The sequence below is a fragment of the Oncorhynchus nerka genome, linkage group LG28, assembly GCF_034236695.1.
Source record: "Oncorhynchus nerka isolate Pitt River linkage group LG28, Oner_Uvic_2.0, whole genome shotgun sequence".
In the NCBI taxonomy this organism is placed as follows: Eukaryota; Metazoa; Chordata; class Actinopteri; order Salmoniformes; family Salmonidae; genus Oncorhynchus; species Oncorhynchus nerka.
In genome coordinates, this window is record NC_088423.1 from 77,825,128 (window position 1) to 77,846,337 (window position 21,210).

Here is a 21,210-nt window from a genome sequence, read left to right on the forward strand (position 1 = left end):
ATCTGTTGCCATGACAGGGATGGGGGAGTGGGTTTGCATTTCCCCCGTCACTCAAAGTTCAGAGCAAGATTAAGTATACATAAATTTGTCAATCTTGTGATGGAGTGTTTGTATTTTATGTAGGGCACTCAGTGTCTTCAATGGCTAATAAAGGTGCAGAATGTGATGGGGGTGAGGGCAGTTGTCATCGACTGGATGGCTTTATGGTTGAGAAGCAGAAGTGTCTCCTGTATAGCCATTGCCCATGGATTCACTCAATTGCACGGAAGGCAGGCGGCCAACTGGCACTTACTGGTTAAGGCTATTAAAAAGCTGTAAAGAACTGTTAAACATCTACATTTACACTGAATCTTAAAGACTGGTGATAAAATCTTGGAATAAGGTCAATGTGCTTTACAGAAGAAGATGTTTTGTTTATTAGGGTCAACATTTCCCTCTCATCACAGACACGTGCAGATCTCACAAAAGAAAAAACATCTTAGTGCTAAATCAGTATTTCTCGCTGCACACCTGTTCAGGAATTATAATAAGTCTGGGCCGAACACAGGGAGCGAATAAAACATCATACTGAAAAAAAGATGTACAGTATCTGGACAAGCCAATTGGCAGGTAGCCTGGCAGGTATGGGCCAGTAACCAAAAGGTTGCTGGATCGAATCCCAGAACCAACAAGGTAAAAATGGGTTGTTTTGCCCCTGAGCAAGGCAGTTAACCCCCAACAACTGCTCCCTGGGCAGCAATGATGTGGATGTCGATTAAGGCAGCACACCATACCTCTCTGATACAGGAGGGCTGGGTTAAATGCAGAAGACACATTTCAGTTGAATGCATTCAGTTGTACAACTGACTAGGTATCCCACTTTCCCTTTACTTTAAACCAAGTTCTGTTGCTCCAAGTGCACATATAATTTACAACTTTGCACAGTGAAACAGAGTTCACACTTCATTTAAAATAGGTCTGCTTCAGAACAGGCAAGCCAGAGCCACGCTGAAGAACTTGCACTAATATACCGTATGGACCTCTGTAGCACAAGATGTATCAATATTTCACATTATTAATCAAGGTCAGACTCATTCCCACTAGGATAACTTACTATATACAAACATGTCACAGAAACTCTTAACGGAATCCAATACAAACCAAGTGGAAGTTTAAAATGTTACAGAAAAGAAATAGCAAGCTACATCATAAAACAAATAATTGTCTAGGCATCATACACCAAGGCTTGAACAGCAGCAACACAAAAGGCAAATGAGAGGTGAATATCTCACGGACAAGAAAACTTCTAGCAATTACTCTGTCAAGACTGAGGTTATTATGTTGATCGGCTTCATTGCTGTTCGTGGCCAAGACACATGTGGTCTCTTGCCTCAACTGTCTCTACAGGCTTTGAATAGACCTACCTGAAAAACTTCCCTCTGTGTGTGTGTGTGTGTGTGTGTGTGTGTGTGTGTGTGTGTGTGTGTGTGTGTATGTGTGTGTGTGTGACCTGACAAAAAATGAGATGGCAAGAGGGTCGTCTTCGACTACCTTGCTGTATGTAGAGGTAATCTCCCTTTTGTTAATGGAATGCAGTAGAGTTACAACAAATACAAATATTCTTTGTCCATTCAAACCTCTAGAGATTTTAAGTAAAGATTTATTTTGGAGAAAGCTTTTAAGCTAGCAAGAACAAGACAGAACTGCATGAGCCAAAACATTTGTTACTATAACCACCCTGTCTGAGTAGGTTTAGGGAATATTTCCTAAACAAATGAAAACATTAGCAGCTGAATTCCATCAAGAAAAAGATTCAGAGGCCCAGAGCACACAGTCTTTAGTACCCTACCATAACACCTCTGTGGAGAGTCCGGCCAATGGCTGCCATACTAGAGATCTGACCCATCCTAACCTCGGAACCCATTAGCACATCTCTCACCAGGTAGCTAGTTAACTCTATCTTCATATTTATATGAATGTCTGTTACGAGAGATTAGACCCATCACGATGTTCACAAAATCGTAACTGCCTTTTGTAGACCAAGACAGATTTTTCAGTCCAACAAGTCAGCATGTAAAAAAACAATTTCATGCAAATCAATTGCAAAACTACAATAACATTTTTTTTACAAAAACAAGTTAGATTTTTTTGTGATTTTCCAGAAATGTACTTAAATCGATAATCACTTAGGCTTCTACCTTCAGTTTATACATCTTATACACATTTTACAGACAGACAATCTATTTTTACAATAGTTATATTTAGTTTGTTTTTACTCCTTCCTCTATTTCTGATGTCCATCCAGTTGGATTTCTATTTGTAACTGTGCTATTTCACAAAAGTTCTGAACCTATATACATTTGACAGACCCCGTATGTTTTACATGGTTTATCTTGCCATTAGTTCCACCCTTCAGCTCCATTCAACCGCTCCCATCTATCTCTCAACATCATCCATTTTGGATTTCTATTTGCCATATATTTTTCAACTCTGCAGTGATGCTTCACAAACGAATTGAACCTTTCTATTTGCATAGCTTCTACAGATTGTAAATTAAAAATATATTTTTTTGCTAAAATAATGATTATATTATTGATTGATTAACTATGGCTTTTCAAATCACCCAGTATTGCTATCTGGAGCGTTAGTTCTAGGCAAATGTTGCAATTCTTCAGCCATTCCTGGACCTGTGACCAAAAACGAGCTACATATGGACAATAGCCAACTAAATTATCTAATGACTCTGCCTAATCACAGCAGAATCTGCAGAGCTGGGAAGATTGTATATATACAGTGGGGCAAAAAAGTATTTAGTCAGCCACCAATTGTGCAAGATCTCCCACTTAAAAAGATGAGAGGCCTGTAATTTTCATCATAGGTACACTTCAACTATGACAGATAAAATGAGAGAAAAAAAATCCAGAAAATCACATTGTAGGATTTTTAATACATTTATTTGCAAATTATGGTGGAAAATAAGTATTTGGTCACCTACAAACAAGCAAGATTTCTGGCTCTCACAGACCTGTAACTTCTTCTTTAAGAGGCTCCTGTCCTCCACTCGTTACCTGTATTAATGGCACCTGTTTGAACTTGTTATCAGTATAAAAGACACCTGTCCACAACCTCAAACAGTCACACTCCAAACTCCACTATGGCCAGGACCAAAGAGCTGTCAAAGGACACCAGAAACAAAATTGTAGACCTGCACCAGGCTGGGAAGACTGAATCTGCAATAGGTAAGCAGCTTGGTTTGAAGAAATCAACTGTGGGAGCAATTATTAGGAAATGGAAGACATACAAGAACACTGACAATCTCCCTCGATCTGGGGCTCCACGCAAGATCTCACCCCGTGGGGTCAAAATGATCACAAGAACGATGAGCAAAAATCCCAGAACCACACGGGGGGACCTAGTGAATGACCTGCAGAGAGCTGGGACCAAAGTAATAAAGCCTACCATCAGTAACACACTACGCCGCCAGGGACTCAAATCCTGCAGTGCCAGACGTGTCCCCCTGCTTAAGCCAGTACATATCCAGGCCCGTCTGAAGTTTGCTAGAGAGCATTTGGATGATCCAGAAGAAGATTGGAAGAATGTCATATGGTCAGATGAAACCAAAATATAACTTTTTGGTAAAAACTCAACTCGTCGTGTTTGGAGGACAAAGAATGCTGAGTTGCATCCAAAGAACACCATACCTACTGTGAAGCATGTGGTTGGAAACATCATGCTTTGGGGCTGTTTTTCTGCAAAGGGACCAGGACGACTGATCCGTGTAAAGGAAAGAATGAATGGGGCCATGTATCGTGAGATTTTGAGTGAAAACCTCCTTCCATCAGCAAGGGCATTGAAGATGAAACGTGGTTGGGTCTTTCAGCATGACAATGATCCCAAACACACCACCCGGGCAACGAAGGAGTGGCTTCGTAAGAAGCATTTCAAGGTCCTGGAGTGGTCTAGCCAGTCTCCAGATCTCAACCCCATAGAAAATCTTTGGAGGGAGTTGAAAGTCTGTGTTGCCCAGCAACAGCCCCAAAACATCACTGTTCTAGAGGAGATCTACATGGAGGAATGGGCCAAAATACCAGCAACAGTGTGTGAAAACCTTGTGCAGACTTACAGAAAACGTTTGACCTCTGTCATTGCCAACAAAGGGTATATAACAAAGTATTGAGATAAACTTTTGTTATTGACCAAATACTTTTTTTCCACCATAATTTGCAAATAAATTAATTTAAAATCCTACAATGTGATTTTCTCTCATTTTGTCTGTCATAGTTGAAGTGTACCTATGATGAAAATTACAGGCCTCTCTCATCTTTTTAAGTGGGAGAACTTGCACAATTGGTGGCTGACTAAATACTTTTTTGCCCCACTGTATGACATTCTATTGGAAGCAAGAATTTTGTATAGTAATTTAAATTGAAAAACTCGAAGTTTTGAATCCGGCGTTGTTTTGCGTATGAATTCATAAACTATGTGCCATGGAATGGGTACATCGCAAATCTCTTCCCAACTACTTTGCAATCTATATGGCACAGCTGTCAGTTTTTTGGTCCTTAAATGAAATTGGTATATGTTTTTATTTATCATACTTTTCTTAAAACATTTATGTTCTTTAATACAGAGCCGTCATACAAGTTCCTTACTTGTTTCCCCTTCTACTTGCCTCTTCCATTTTTGTGGCAATGCTGCAATTAATTGGAAGAAAGAAATGGACTTAGTGTGCAAGAGGAACTGTCCCCGGGACCCAGAGGTGAAATTAGCTGTCCAATGTTTCAGTCAGTTCTACCTAGCACACACAGTCAGTGGATGAGCTCTACCTTCTTTCGCCCTTTGCTAGCAAGGAAAATAGCTACCACATAGGCTATTCAAGCTGCATTAAAAAATATATATATATTTGCACTTAATAATTTTCTCATTATTAGATGAACTCAACATAATCAAATAAATCCATATTAATTCCTTTAGGGCTTAGGGTGAGGGATCTAGTGTATTTTAAACTAATTTGCATTGCCCTTAAATCTAGCCTAACATCAAACCACATTGGCCTATATCATCATTCTCTGAATCACAGGACATTGGGTGAGAACAAACAAAGGATTCCGTTTTTTTTATGGCAACCAATTCTGTCATAAATTCATAGCTTAATAATTGTCTCATTCGGGTGATCAACTCTTTAATGATCCTACAATCACTTGCTGTTTTACAGATCATGAGGCTACCACGTCGTGTCCCCAAGCCACACTGAGTGGAGGAGGACAGAGGGAATTGGGAGATAAATCTTCTCTCTCCATCAACGCCCCCAAAGATGTTTCTAGATGTTACAAATGCCATCGACAACTCCTGTCCGAGCCTCCTCTTCATAAAGCCCCTGTCAACCCTGCCTCCCACGGTAGGTGCCCTGAGACTGCCTTAACAGATACAGTGGTGGATGGAAAAATAAGGAGGAGCCTGTATATGAAGCCCTTAATTCTACTGTTAAAATAGACTGCAATGAATCACATACTGAACTTGTCAGCAAAATACATTGCTAGACAAATGTCTGAGCTATATCTGATGTGAAGAGTACTTTTTCCTCTGTCAAATACAAGCAAAAATGTTTCACAGGTAAAAGTCCAATATGGTGGCAATCTAGTCTGGAGGCAATGAATGGCAGCAGGTAATGAGTTATTTGAATGTTCCAGGTTAAGGAGAAGGAACAAACTCTTCTAAGTGTGTGCATGAGTCATCACCCCATACCCAGAATTCTAGACAGATTTTGCCCTGTAGGTTAGTGATTCACCAGCACCTCTTATTTTCCAAATAAATTTGGACTTACTCATTTATATCATCACCATCAAATAATATGCAGATAGATAAAACATTTAAGATAAAACATTTAAAATAAAAAGGCTTGTGAAAAAGTGTCGACAGATGTACGCAGACATCACTCGACTGAAGGAAGTGTTGATTTGAAGAAAAAAAAAAAGAAAGTCTAACGAGAGTGAAATTTGATGAGTAGGCTGAATCCAAGCCATAGCTTTGAGGTACAGAAAGGATGTTAGTCATGCCTGCTGTCTCTGGGAGGAGGTGGAACTGAGAATAACAAAACAAATATTATAAAGCTTGAACTAGGGGCGTAGCTTAATATTGCACCAAAATATTTTGATTGCCATTCATTTGAAATATTTCTTCCCACTATAGAGATGAGAAAAGCTCCAGAGGTTGGGGGATGAGGGGAAGGATTTAAAAGAAATGGCAATGCCAAAAAGCTCTTCTTAATTCATTTCAACAAGAACAAAACAAAAACAGGGTCAAACATGATACAGCGGATCTTTTCAAAATGACTATGCGGTCGGTTGGTGCCCATTTTAAAAGACTCCACTTTGTCAAATGGATGAGAGAGTGTAACAGTATTGTCAACACGGCGTGCAAAGGAAACAATGCAAACTATTTATAGCCCAAATGAAACCAAATTGAAATGAGGGGGTTCAGGGGTAGAATCCTCTAACTACTGTATATTCACAAAATGTAAAGAAGCAGCGGGAGAAATGGCTTCCTTCCTGAAGGTGAATTTCATGGTACTAAAGGAAGACAAAAGAAGAACAGGGTCATGTCCATTAGTATGTGTCAAGTGTGGCATCAAGCTAAATGAAGACCTCCCAGTGAAAGAGTACTCAAAGAAGAAAAACAATCTAGAAGCATATGAAGAGATGCTTCTGGTAGTTGAAGGCTCCTTTCACAATAACCGATGAAAGAAATAGAATTGGGGGCAGGGAGTGTTGGATGGGTTGAGAGACTGTGCCATCCTTCATCATGTACTGCAACGGTTTAAAGATTTCCTGATAAAGTGGATGCCCCAGGCAATTTGAAGACAGGAATTATCATCAGTCCAAAGCTAGCTATTTTGTATACATCTAGCTGTTAGAAAGGGGGTGGTGTGTAGCCTACTAAGTGCACAGCTTTTCTAGTTCAACCTCTCAGACACTATCAAAACACAAGAGAATTTTCACTTTTTAAGCATTAGAAACCCCTGAAAGTCATTAAGGCACCAAAACATCCTCAGATGTTAATCTATTATCTTTGTTTTGCGTTGTATATGTTTTGTATGGTACAGTTGTAAATGGCACATAATTCAATGTTGGCAATAATATGCAGAGGTTGGCATTCCTGGACGTGCTATGGGACTGGGCAGAATAATCAAGGATGAGGAGTAGGACGGAAAAGAGTGTTGTGGGCCTGATCTGTTAAAGCCACAAAGCAAGCATTGATCCACAGTAAACAGCCTTCGTAGTGAAGCTCCTTTGAACAATAGATGGGCAGTTGAGCTTGACAATTTTCATCAGCGCACTTATACTGAAAAATAAAATAAAACAACTTCAAAGATTTTACTGAGTTACAGTTTATATAAGGAAATCAGTCAAATCCAAATAAATTAATTAGGCCCTCATCTATGGATTTCACATGACTTGGAATACAGATTGCTCACAGATACCTGCGTTGTCTCACTCACTTCAACGGCTGTTTGAAGTCGTACATGTCGATCCAGAACACCCCAAACATGCTCAATGTGTGACATGTCTGGTGAGTATGCAGGCCATGGAAGAGCTCGGACACTTTCAGCTTCCAGAAATTGTGTACACCTCCTTGCGACATGGAGCCATGCAATATCATACTGAAACATGGTGATGGCGGAGGATTAATGGCCTGGAAATGGGCCTCAGGATATCATTGCAGTATCTCTGTGCGTTCAAATTGCCATAGATAAAATGCAATTGCGCTCATTGTCTGTAGTTTATGCCTGCCCATACCATAACCCCACCACCATGGAGCACTCTGTTCACAACATTGACATCAGCAAACCGCTCGCCCACACAACACCATACCAGTGGTCTGTGTTTGTGAGGCCGGTTGGACAGACTGCCAAATTCTCTAAACCAACTTTGGAGGCAGGTTATGGTAGAGAAATTAACATTAAATTATCTGGCAACAGTTCTAGTGGACATTCCTGCAGTCAGCATACCAATTGCATGCTCCCTCAAAACCTGAGACATCTGTGGCATTGTGTTGTGTGACAAAACTGCACATTTTAGAGTGGAATTTTATTGTCCCCAGCACAAGGTGCAGCTGTGTAATGATCATGCTGTTTAATCAGCCGATATGCTAAACCTGTCAGGTGAATGGATTATTTTGGCAAAGGAGAAATGCTCACTAACAGGGATGTAAACCAATTTGTGCAAAGAATTTTACGCTGCTGCTACTCTCTGTTTATCATCTATGCATAGTCACTTTAACTATACCTACCTGTACATATTAACTCTGTACCGGTACCACCTGTATATAGCCTTGCTACTGTTATTTTCACTGTTTTCTTTTTATTTTTTATTTCTTTACTTATTGCTTACCTAATACCTATTTTTAACTTAAAAATTGCACTATTGGTTAGGGCTTGTAAGAAAGCATTTCACTTTAAGGTCTACACCTGTTGTATTCGGAGCACGTGACAAATAAACTTTGATTTGAAATAAGCTTTTTGGGCATCTGGAAAATGTCTGGGATCTTTTATTTCAGCTCATGAAACATGGGACCAACAGTTAACATGTTGCGTTTATATTGTTGTTCAGTATAGTTTCTGGAGCAAGCACTAACCCCAATATAACTGTAGTATAATTACTTTGCAAGGAAAACAAGCTGTAGTCTAGGTGTTGTACTAAATACGCTTTCCAAAGTTGTACCAAAGAAAACCATTGGAAAAGCTGAGTAATCTAATGAGTAAACAAATATTAATGAGGCTGTTTATATCGGAGTTTGATAAATTACAAACAAAATATATGCCTATGCTGCCATAAAAACAGAAGACACGGTGTAAAGGTATGAATGAAAGTTTGAAAAATAAATCTGTAAAAAGTAGGCAACTTATCATCAAGATTATACTACTTAGTATCAGTATTATTAAGGGAGAAACTGTTCAAGACCCAATCAAGAAGCAGGTTTAGGACTAAGCTATGTGCACAGGGTAGGAGTTGAACAGTGGGGGAGAGTGCATGTGTTCAGATACCTGGTCTTCCCCTCCAAGACTCTTATTTGTTTGTTTGTGTGGGAGCAGTGAATTGGTCTAGCTCCAATTAAGGAAACGGAAAGGGGGATACCTAGTCAGTTGCACAACCGAATGCATTCAACCGGCATGTGTCTTTCACATTAAACCCAACCCCTTTGAATCAGAGAGGAGAAGGGGGTTGCCTTAATCGACGTCATTGGCGCCCGGGGAGCAATTGGTTACTGGCCTTAACCGCTGCGCTACCTGCCTCCCTTCCCAGGCTAGTGCTTTAAGGGTTATTGGACAACTAAAAATACAAAAAACGTCTCAGAAAATATTATTGTGACAGATTCTGGGTATTCCAGCTTACAGGCATGTTTGAATATGAACTTCCTTTGAAACAGACTTGAAGTTGTCAAAACATATCAAACCATATTACAATTATAGTACAAATGTAGATTTCTAATACTTAGCTGGCAGGCACATCAAATCAAATGTTATTTTTCACATGCTCAGAATACAATACAAAAACCTTCTCGTGAAATGCTTACTTACAACCTTAACCGATAATGCAGTTCAAGAAATAGAGTTAAGAAAATATTTACTAAATAAACTCAAGTAAAAAAAATTATAAAAAGTAACAATAAAATAATAATGAGGATATATACAGGGGGTACCGGTACTGAGTCAATGTGCGGGGGTACAGGTAATCAAGGTCATTTGTACATGTAGGTAGGGATAAAGTGACTATGCATGAAATCAGACTGAAGACTGCTTGTTGAAAGTGTTAAAAGCCCTGCTGCACCTACCCTTCACTACCCCATACCAATGTTTCCCCAATAACAATAACAGCAGAATCATCCTGGGAATGACAGAGCCAACTCAACCCTACCTGCAAGCCAAATATGTGGCACTTCACTTCCCTTCACTAGCCCAGTGTTTATTCTGGGGCTGTTTGAGCCGCATTGAGTGTGCTTGTACTATGACACAGATACAATGCAAACAGATGACCTACCCAACTAACAATAAGCAACAATCCCAGTGCATACAGGGAGCTCTATGAGCCTGTTTCGTACAAGCTAAGGCAATATGTGTGTAGAGTACACCATTCATAACTGGTACTAGTCTGGTTGCCCCAATTTCTGTTAGACAACAATATATGCTAACTGAGAGATTACTCGTTTGTCACTTTGAGCCTTGAACATTTACAATGTTGGAAACCCAAAATGTTCTACTTTGGCTTGGGCAGTCCTAGATTTTGTTTTGGTTGCCCCTTGCAGCTATATCTGCATATCAAATCTCACATCTTTCATGACGCAACCATTTGGGTTTGTGGGACATCATTTATGAGGACTAACATCTGCTGGTGAAGACTGCTTAACCACATATCCTTTCATTCTGGTTTTGCCAGGGTGAGAATATATATATATATTTTTGATTTTTTTCCACAGCTGATTAGATGCAGGTGTAATTCAGCACCACAAGGAGTAATGCATCCTACCCCACCTGAACCCTGGGCCACTAAGCAGCCTGAGCAGGAACCAACACCGCAGTATAATCCTACTTTCAATGGGCTCAGTGTAGAACATTTATAGCACTGGAAAACCATTATTTAACTTTACACAATCATGTACATAGTGAATGCATATGACCTTATGAGTTCGTAGATAAATTCAACATATTAAATTGTTGCCGTTAGTATCGATACTGTATCGTATCGTTGTGTGGCCATGAGGTTTAAAAACCTTGGATTGAGCTCCTACTTGATATTGTGTTTGTATTGCAGATAAAATATTGTTAACATTTTGTTATATTAAAGCTCAATGCAGATTGACCAAATCCCTGCTATAATCTTTTCAGGGGTTTTATTGAATGTGAAACATTCATGTTTATAAAAATTCACCTTCAGCAGTACTTTTTAACATTGCTAAGTGAAATGTATTTTCTCTCAGGAAATGGTCTCCCTGGTCATCATGAAATTTACAAATGTTTTCTTATATCACTAACAGTGGAGTGATTCCTTATTTTTCCCGGACCCTATTTTTAGCTATATTTTACATAAATAAATTAGTCATGTATTCAATTAATCAATTAGTTCATTCCCATGAGATAGTGAGCTGTGTGGCTGCTGATGGCTGATGCTTAGAGAACTAACAAGACACAAGTACAGGAAAATTCTGATAAATAGGCAAGAGTGATGTATGTTTATCAAACACTCAACCATCATTCAAGTACTATCCATTAACTCAATAGACAGTCACGTAGAGAAGTGTTTCCCAACTCCAGTCCTCCAGTACCCATAACACAACACATTTTTATTGTAGCCCTGGACAAGCACACCCGATACAACTGGTCAACTAATCATCAAGCCCCAGATGAGCTGAAAGAGGTGCGTTTGTCCGGGCTAAAACAAAAATGTGTACTGTTGGGGTACTTGAGGACCAGAGTTGGCAAACACTGATTTAGATGGCATGGGCTGCATTTAGACAGGTAGCTCAATTGTGATATTTTGTTTCACTAAATTGGTCTTTGAACCAATCAAATCAGCTCTGAAAAGGATCTGCTGTGATTGGTCAAAGGAACAAAATAACATATTTGAATTGGGCTACCTGTGTAAATGAGACAAAGTCAGTCTGGTCTAAAGTATGCTATACATATCACTGTAGACTGAAGGTCATGCCAAAATGACTACATGTCAACAATCAGTCAACAATCAGTTCAACTGGATTTGCTGGCAAATTCATGAAATGTTTTACATCAGTGATGAGTTTAAAATGTTGAATTGTACATCAATAACCAATGATGATTACAGTGCCACAGTGTTTGACATGTCCTGTATGATAGGAAAATGACAGCACAGTGTTAGGGAGGGTCACAAAACGAAACAAGACAAAATGACAGGCTTCTCAACTCACCCCCTCTGAACTTGCCTCAGACAAGAGAGCTAGTTTAATTTCCAGCGCTGTATTACACTAGCACTACAATTGTTCCATATGCTTACCAAACCTCTATGACCTGTGTATGCACTATACACAGGCCCCATTACTTATGAATGCCTTTATTGGATCGATGCATTGTTAGCTGCCCCCCCCCCCCTCCCCCACACGGCTGTCAAAAATAAACACAAAACCACTAGGGGGGATCCATGGTGGCATGAGCATACTTGCAACAATAAATGAATAGGGGTACATACTTTGAGGACTTGTCACATCAGGTGATTGGCTAACAACTGCACTTCAATTAAATCTGAGGCTGTTTCCCATTAGTTCAAATTAATATATACACTGATTGTTTAAAGCAAAACCTGAACAATCCAAAATAAAGTCTATTGTAAGCCCCGTTCAGCAGGTATAGCCAGATGAAAGTTGTGTCTCGGCTACTGATATTGCCTGGGGTTGTTGGGCATGCAAAAATACTTGTAGCTCAATGACAATTACATGCAGTTCGACACTGAAGTAGACACATCAGTTATCACAAAAGATGAGAGGTATTTCAGAAGGTAGAAAGAAACACAATTCGTAACGTTTAAATAGATGGTCTGACTGATGCATGCTACATTTGGATCGGTTTGGGGTCCGCAGACCGATGCACTTCTATCTTAAACATTTGAATTGGGGACCGATGCGTATCGGTAAATAGTTACATCCCTAATATTAACCCCCAAAATAATTCATCTGCCGTAACTTTACTGTATCATAGCTAACAATTATTACATACATCTATTCATAGGGGTGGCTCAGAGATAGATAGAGGACGAAACATTGTATCTGTCCCATTATGGCGTCTGTGAGAGCATGGGCAGATGAATTGAGGCCATCACCATTTTGAAGTAGTACATTTTCTTCTTCTACTACTATTTTATGAGTTGGTAAACAAACTGAAAGGGTCCATACGGCCACCTGCAGTGTGTTATTTGTACAGGTATGAAGCCAAGGTTGGCAATTTACTGCCACCTACATGGAATGTGGAATGTTTGCTCACGTGTAGAATTCATTGGCTGATCCCTTCTGGTGACCTGGATGGAATTATGTGATCCTTCCTTAACCCATAGGAAGTCCCAACCAGTTGACTACTTCAGAATGGTGAAAGTCCTCAATGGCACTGCCTAATCTAAAACATGCTTTTGGGTACTAGAGTCCTCTATCCATCTCTATGGGTTGCCTACACTTCCAGGATTACAAGCTAGCTAGCATCAGATCGTCTGAGAAACCTTGAAGGTTCTGATGAGAATATGAGGAAGATATGTAACTTCTTATAACATGTCAATCTGATCTTAAAAGCACGTCTCGGCAGAATTTTTTTATTATAATATATACATTTATATATGTTTTTTAATGTGCAGTTGGGCAATGATTTGGCAGCGGTGGTGCGCCGCTGCTAAATAAATATAGGGGAACACTGAACCCCATACTCCCCCTCACCCCAAAGATAATAATAACTAATAAAGGAAATATTAGTGGACATAATGATAACATTAAATTCACAAGCATAGCTGGAGATGTACTTTTTCAGGAAACGGTTTCATTATGGAGATCTACTGTAATACATTTAAGAGAAATCCTCATTCAAATAATGCAGTTTTTGAGCCCTCATTCAAACCCCAATCAAGGACATGTTGCAGGGATGAGTCATCATCTCAATCCAGCTGTCCACGGGGCATACATCTGATTAGCATACCCACGCTCACACACCAGGCGCAAATGTAAATATTGTAATAAAACCCTCTGTAATAACATTGCTCTCGTGTCTTGGAAAGGCTTTGCTTTGTTTATTTTTCCCACTTTCAGCAATATTGTATGACTGTGAGCAAGTACGCAAATAATAGTTATTAAAACTGGATTTCAGGTGCAGCTTTCTGAGATCCTTCTACAGGCAGCCTCCTCTCTATTCTGTTCCTTATGCTCGCTCTCCTGACATTTTTATCATTAGTATAAATATCATCCTCATTATTGACAACATGAGTAACCATCAAGGCAGATATTCAACTGTACATTTTGATCTCAAGATATCAATAACTGAAGTCAAATTCATGGAACCTGTTGACAAAACAAGCACCTTCTGCACACGGTAATGTTCTCATTTGTAATGTAAGCAACTAAACAAACTGGCACAAGGATACGTTTGGGTGTGATACGATAAACACGGCTATATTCACACATTATGGACTTGTGCCACTAATAGTTTGCATGTAGAGTACATTGATGTACATGTATCTAAATGAAACTAAAGCCGCAGACTGTGTAAGATGAAAGGGTTAAAGTAGCTCAACATGACAGTCCGGTGGAGCACCCACAAGGGGGTTGTCTGCTCAGCAATGCTGAACCACCTGCTGCTCTATAGACTCAGGCACCCCATTTCACTAATGAAGTCCCAGACTCTCTTTCACACCACGCCCCCATCACCACTATGAAATGGTCTACTCATGAAAGTAATGAGCCAGGGAGGGAGAGAGACTCTGCTGGCCACTGATAACCTCAGACTAAACTTGCAACCTTACGAGACAAGGGCTTAATATCTGGCCGTCAATCAGCCCCGGCGTCCCTAGCTGGAGTGTTTAATTACAAGGATCAATTATTCACCAGCCTCCTCTTTTACTACACTGTGCTCCGAAAAACAATGGAGGAGTGAGAAAAAAAAACATTGGCCGTGGCCCACAGGGGGCCCCAATTTTACCCTTGGGGGACAGTTAACCCCCTGCTCTTGTACATACACAGAGTGTGCAAAACATTATGAACACCTGCTCTTTCCATGACATCGACTAACTGATCAGGGGAACCCAGGTGAAAGCTATGATCCCTTATTGATGTCACCTGTTAAAGCCACTTCAATCGGTGTAGATGAAGGGGAGGAGACAGGTTAAAGAAGGATTTTTAATCCTTGAGACAATTGAGAAATGGATTGGGTGTGTGCGCCATAGAGAGGGTGAATGAGCAAGACAAAATATTGAAGTACTTTTGAACGGGGTATGGCCAGGCGCATTGGTTTGTGTCAAGAACTGCAACGCTGCTGGATTTTTCACACTCAGTTTCCCGTGTGTCAAGAATGGTCCACCACCCAAAGGACATCCTTTGTCTATGGGAAGCATTGGAACGCTTTTGACACCTTGTACAAAATATCAACAAATTGAGGCTGTTCTAAGGGAAAGGGGAAGGTGTTCCTAATATTGAGGTCCTTCTACTTCAAAAAGCACAAGAAAGAAGATTTCGACTCCCAACATCTCAGATTGTTCTGAAATTGTTTCTGTTGTTAGAAACTGATAAGATTCTGTATACTGGTTGTTAGGGTGGGATTGGCGTGGGGTGCAGGGGGTCCGTGGGTGGCTTTTGACTATTTATTTGGATTCCGCATATCTTACCCCCTGTTAGAAAAAAGTTTGGTTCAAATCAGATGTTAGGAATTTATTGAATAGTATATGAATCCTATAAATTAAAAATTGCCAATTTGAGAGCAATTTAATTAGCTTAATTTATCAGAGATCAAATTATATTTCAACAAAATAATGTTGCAGGAATGTACAAGGAATGTATTATCCATTTCTAACTACGGAAACTATTTCAGAACAATCCGAGATGGTAGGTGTCATGTCATGAAATGACCCACTTCCAAAACTGTCATTGGCATGGTTTTAAAGTCAGTTTTAAAGCTAGTTTCCTGCAATTTTACATATTTTGCCATAGTATGAGTACACAGCATAAGCCATCTGAGTGACTCAAACATTATAACAAAATCAATGTGGGCCTCATGCCATGACATTTTTTTATTCTACATGATTCTCCACCATAATTTGCAAATAAATTCATTAAAAGTCCTACAATGTGATTTTCTGGATTTTTTTTCTTCTCATTTTGTCTGTCATAGTTCAAGTGTACCTATGATGAAAATTACAGGCCTCTCTCATCTTTGTAAGTGGGAGAACTTGCACAATTGGTATCTGACTAAATACTTTTTTGCCCCACTGTATAGCGCCATTATCTTTTCTACATACTTTATATATGATTTAGTCGTTTAAGTTTACACTGAAACATGTAAACAAATATGTATGTTTTATGATATTTTTGGGAGTGGAGGCAACGATTTAGCAGCGGTAGCCTTTATGTAAATGGATCTATTTATGTAAATGCATAGGCAACCACAAACAGTTGCAAAAGTCTCTGGATAAGAGCCAGTTAGGTCATCCATTTCTTCACTTATTTATTTAACAGATTGAACTATAGATTTAAAAAACTATTTATGCTGAGTAAATTGAATCTCTGCAGTTCAGCACATACACTTTCCTGTCTCCCTGTTTTTCAGACAGCAGAAAGTATAAAGGTGCTTTGATTTCCTTCATTATTTGGCTAACAAATATCATTGGAACTAAAACAAAAGGACATTGTACTTGTTATGTATTTAAATTCAGGTAAGGAGAAGGTGTAACACAGGAGGCCATTTTAATTCCACAAGGGGGAGTGTGGTGAGACTGCAGTGGCCACCTCGTTTTCCCTGCTAAAGCAGTAGTGAATCTTTCCCTGGACACCCAGTTGACGGCTCATTAATCTGCCCTGGCGGAGGTCCCCAATCCTGGCACCAGAGAAAAGGATTCCCCACACCTTGTCCTCACTCTCACCTGCCTGGGCAAACCACTGAGATAAGGAGGGGACGAGAGCCACAACAACAAGACGGGGGATTCCTGACAGCATAAAAACAAAGAAATCACTTCCTGCACGTGGAGCCACCGGGATGTCATCTGTGAGTGGGCGTGTGAAAGTGGGGGGGGACCACACATACGGAGAAACACTCACCCACTATCATCTGTGGGCTTGTAATGAGGGATGCTGGAGGAGAAAATCTATTGCAGTGGTCGTGGGTGGACCTGACAAAAACAAAACACTCAACAATATTGAGTTCCGGGGCTGGGCGACAGGCTTTTAGTTCATACATTTTGAAAAGATGTCTCTTTTCCTAAGAGTGATTGGGGAGGTCGTGAATGGGGGCTGGATAAATGGTTCAACTTGCTGAGAAAAGTTCAAACGTATTCTTTCTTTTTAAATATTGTATAAAAGCTATGTTCTACACTTGCAGAGAACACTTGTGCAAGACAGTTTTCTTCATTGTTTCATTCAAACAATTAGGTTACAACAAAGGGAGTGTCAGGGATGATGCAGGGGGTTCCATCAAGGCTATTAACTTAGCCCGATTAAAAAAGACGAATTGTATCATCAGCCAGGGTGTAACACAGTGATTTATGATTACTGACTGATGGGCTAGGAACACAGAGATACTCTCTGTATGTTCCTAGCTGACGGGGCAGCCCTGACATTATGTGGTGATGCTGACTGACACTACCTTCTCTAGTGTATTATGATCAGTCATTAAACTAATGACTTGCAAGTATCACAAGGAGTGACAGAGTAGGGGATACCGTACATCAGGTGGACTTTTAAAATATGGCCATCCTATTCATCCATTTCAAAATCTTAGTGGCACTTTGTTAGTGTTAGTCATCTTCTGACACCTTCTTACTTTGATTCAATTGGATTTATTAGAGTCATTTTCATAGCAATAAGCAGCCAGAAATCCTGTTCCTCCACGTAAATAAAATACCCTATCCTCCAGCTCCTCCTGTCTTGAGTAAAGTAATAACCTCCAGGTCAGGAAAAGCCTGATTCTGCCCTGAGAAAGGATATCCTTCTCCAAGCCCCCGACCGCCGTCTCCCACATCACAGTTTACCTTTAGGCCTCACACTGCCCATTATTCAATTAGCCAAATGCTACAATTGCATCAAGATGATGAAGAAAATTAGGTTAAAATGGTTATCCGGCTGGCTAAGCGCATTCATGTTCAAGGTGAATAGAGAAATATTAAATTGTACAAACTGTAATCTTTTGAGAGCTAATTTGGTGGTTAATGAGGCCAATCTAGTTTGGGTAATTTATGGTTGATGGGCAGGGAAGGAAGGCCAGCAGGAGAGCAACACTGTGGCTGCTTGAGATAAAGCTCATTTCTGGAGTATAAAAAGGTTTTACAAGGTCCATCTCTAGACTTATCAACTATCTCTAGACTGATCAGCACAATTAAGACCTAAGCCCACAACCTTATCGTCATTTCTGTAAGTAGTACAATCAATTGTTATTTTAAGGGCTGTGCATGTGCATCACTACTAGCCCTGACAGTGTGAGAGAAATGTGGGGAAATATCACAGTCCACCTGTGTAGATATCTGCGCTGGACTTCATGCGTGGGAAGCGGCGGGGCATGAAAGGCTACATTGCCATTTACCCACTTTGGTGTAATTACAGCATTTGCTCTCAGATACCCATCATCTCCCTAAGTGCTCCATTCATACACACTATGCTTAGCCTGACAAGAGCAACTACGCAGGGTTGATTGCTTTACAATAGCAGATCAAAATATTAATCTGACTCAGTTCAGTGATTTAAGTGAGTATTTGGCTAACATGGAGCGTGGGTTTCCTCCCAGTCATTGACTTGTCAGTGAAACCCCCACTTAAACAAACAGGGTCTGTGATTACACTATCTAGCTGCTCTACAGGACAGCTGATGAAAACAGAGTGCAGACACCTGATTGCCTGACTGGTTCATTAACAGAAATGGTGGGGGATTTCACATGGAGAATCTCTACCATAAGAATTTCTACTGTAAGACTGCTTCAGTGTTTACATGTATTGGTAGCTGTTTATTTACATGTATACATTGACCAAGGCTGCTATTACATATAGCCTAATAGACCACATGAATGAAAAAACATTTTATTTATTAAGCGCATGTTTGTGAGGTCTTATATTACAGTTTATAAATAGTTGCCATTATCGTTGCAATGTTTCAGCGAGCAGTCTGAACATGACGCATTTGAATTCTCCATCAAAGAGAAATTACAGTAAGAGCTGGATTCAATCAAACATGCCAAAGTAGGCTTAGTGTTTATGTAGTTTCTATTTACACAGCTAGCCTACTTCCTGCACACACAAGTGTCTCAGTCTGAAAGTTGAAGAAGGTAAGATGGGTGTGCAGTACCCAAAACATTCTGCTAATGTATTTGAGTAAGGGGGAGTGGACTGAGTATGCCAATGTGTATATACTGGAATGCTGGTTTGACAATGTTGCTACGAGTGTAATTACAGCATCATACACAAGTAAGCACAACTTAAAGGGGCAATCTGTGACTACCACATCCCACATGGACTTCTAAATGAATTATGTATACCCACTGATTCTTGAAGAATACCTTATAAATTCCTCAAGAGCTTAGTTCAACTGTCGTACCCCATCAGAAACCAAAATATTGGCTAAACTGGTTAGTAATTATAAAACACTACGGCCTCAAAACATGGTTAAAACTCAAAATGTTGCATCATGGATAGTCAGTCCATACATAGCTCTGTCTATGAATATGAAAGTGGTTACATTTCTCAAACCCCATCCCTCAGCATTTTACCAAAACAGTGGCAGGGTGTCTTTATTATTGTTTAAACAGCAGATTGCTGCTTTAATGTAAAGTATTACAGCTTTTAATTACTGTTCTACGTTGCCGGTCTTCCAGCTTTTAATATGTTTTATTTCAGCATTTGGGGTTGAAGCACAAACTGTATCAAGCAATACCGTAATATATATGCATCTAGGCTACACCCTAGATAGGGCCTGTCAATGTGCAGTGACTAGAATTACATTTAAAAAATCCATGTAACACTTGTTTTTAATGGCAAGCTCTTGGCAAGCTTTATTGGGACAGTTGGCCAATGGGCGGACATTGAAGGAGTTACAGTAAGAGGTGCTAAAGTTCAGGCAGGAGTGTTGCAGACAGCACTCTATGTCCTGCCAACAGCCTTACGATGGCACAATGCCTGACTAAGATGTTGACCCCCACCTGCCCTGTCCGTGCAGCATCTCTCAGCCACCCAGGGGGCCCATAAAGTCTCCATCAGCACTGCCCACCAGAAACAGAAGGCCTTTGACTCATGTCCATCTGTCCTGGTAGTATGTAAGGGAAAGCCAAGGTAGTGGGATCCTGGTGACTTAATGTGCCCTCTCAAGAGAAGTAGCTCATCTTATGAACTGAGAAACAATGTTAGGCCACGAACAATCTTTCAAAGAAAGCAGATTTCCATATGATTCTTCATTGGGGTAAAACAGGCAAAATGCACAACAAACCTTACCTGCTGTTCCATAGAATATTTAACCATCAAGGGCTCAATAAGAAAAGGTGGGTTGACACACACTTACAGCGTATTTAGAGAAGACTTACCTGGCCAGGTTGAATATCTAAACATCGGAGCACTTCTTTAAGCATGACAGGTGTGTGCAGTGTCTGTTCAGCCAAGATGGTGGAGTCATCTTTAAGTCTGTCCTGGTGACCAGGCTCCATGGGAGCAAAGCCAGAGTAAGACAACCTACTCCCCTTCCATGGCTGGCTGACTCTACAAGCAGCATCAAGAGCCACTCTCCATGATGATCTCAAGGTGGGACAAGCAGACACATGCTGGCATGCCATGGTCTGAAGAGAATTGGGAGGGGACAGACATATGATGAAAGTGACATGACAAACACACAGCAACTTTGTAAGATAATATTCTAGCTAGTGGCTAATGCAATAAATGCCACTAATTATGGATGGCATAAAGAATGGTATTAGAGAGCTACAATATGTAGCTAACATTTCTAGCTAAGCTAGCTAGGTATCAGAAAATATAAAGCATTGATCCGTTATTTCTATCTAGTTATCCAGCTACAGTAAATAGCTAGCTACTTAGCCAACTACACAGTAAATCAAATCAAAGTGGGCTCCAGGGCACCTTTTACAGTAGAGTACAGTACTCAGTAGAAGAAACCACGTTGAAGAGTTGTCAAATTCCAAAGTGGAGAACTGCGAAACAATTATTTGTGTAGCTAACTTGGAAGTTACTAGCGTAAGACAGCCACGAGCTAGCTATTCTCAGGTGCATCTTCATAAAAAAACTCTCGGGGAAAAGTGTTTGGATATGTGAGTTCCGTTCAGCTGTAGTAGCTAGGGTTACAACACCTTGAATAGCTTGCAACTGGACGATGCAAATCGTACTTAGGACATTGGTATTGACGCAATATTATACTTACTTTGTTATGTTAGCTATGTGTCATAATGGTTTCAATTACATTATTTTAAATTTAAAAATGCTAGATAATAGCTGGCATACGAACAGATTTTTAAAACCACTTCCTACACCAATACTGCAATCA

At 40.0% G+C, this 21,210-nt stretch overlaps 1 protein-coding gene across 2 annotated transcripts in view; it reads right to left on the reverse strand.

Annotated features, from left to right (window-relative positions):
• The window catches only part of LOC115113707 (12S rRNA N4-methylcytidine methyltransferase-like), a 57,836-nt gene extending 36,646 nt beyond the window's left edge, over positions 1–21,190 (reverse strand). The window contains exons 1-2 of one of the 2 annotated variants that reach the window (XM_029641647.2): positions 21,088–21,190; positions 20,243–20,491 (exon numbers count right to left, since the gene is read on the reverse strand). In XM_029641647.2, the coding sequence (XP_029497507.1) occupies positions 20,243–20,488 (246 nt within the window). In that variant the 5' untranslated portion in view covers positions 20,489–20,491; positions 21,088–21,190. Of the gene's footprint in view, positions 1–20,242; positions 20,492–20,789; positions 20,996–21,087 lie in introns of those variants that run through there. The other variant, XM_029641646.2, reaches the window with a different exon arrangement.
• Between the last annotated feature and the right edge of the window lie 20 nt (positions 21,191–21,210).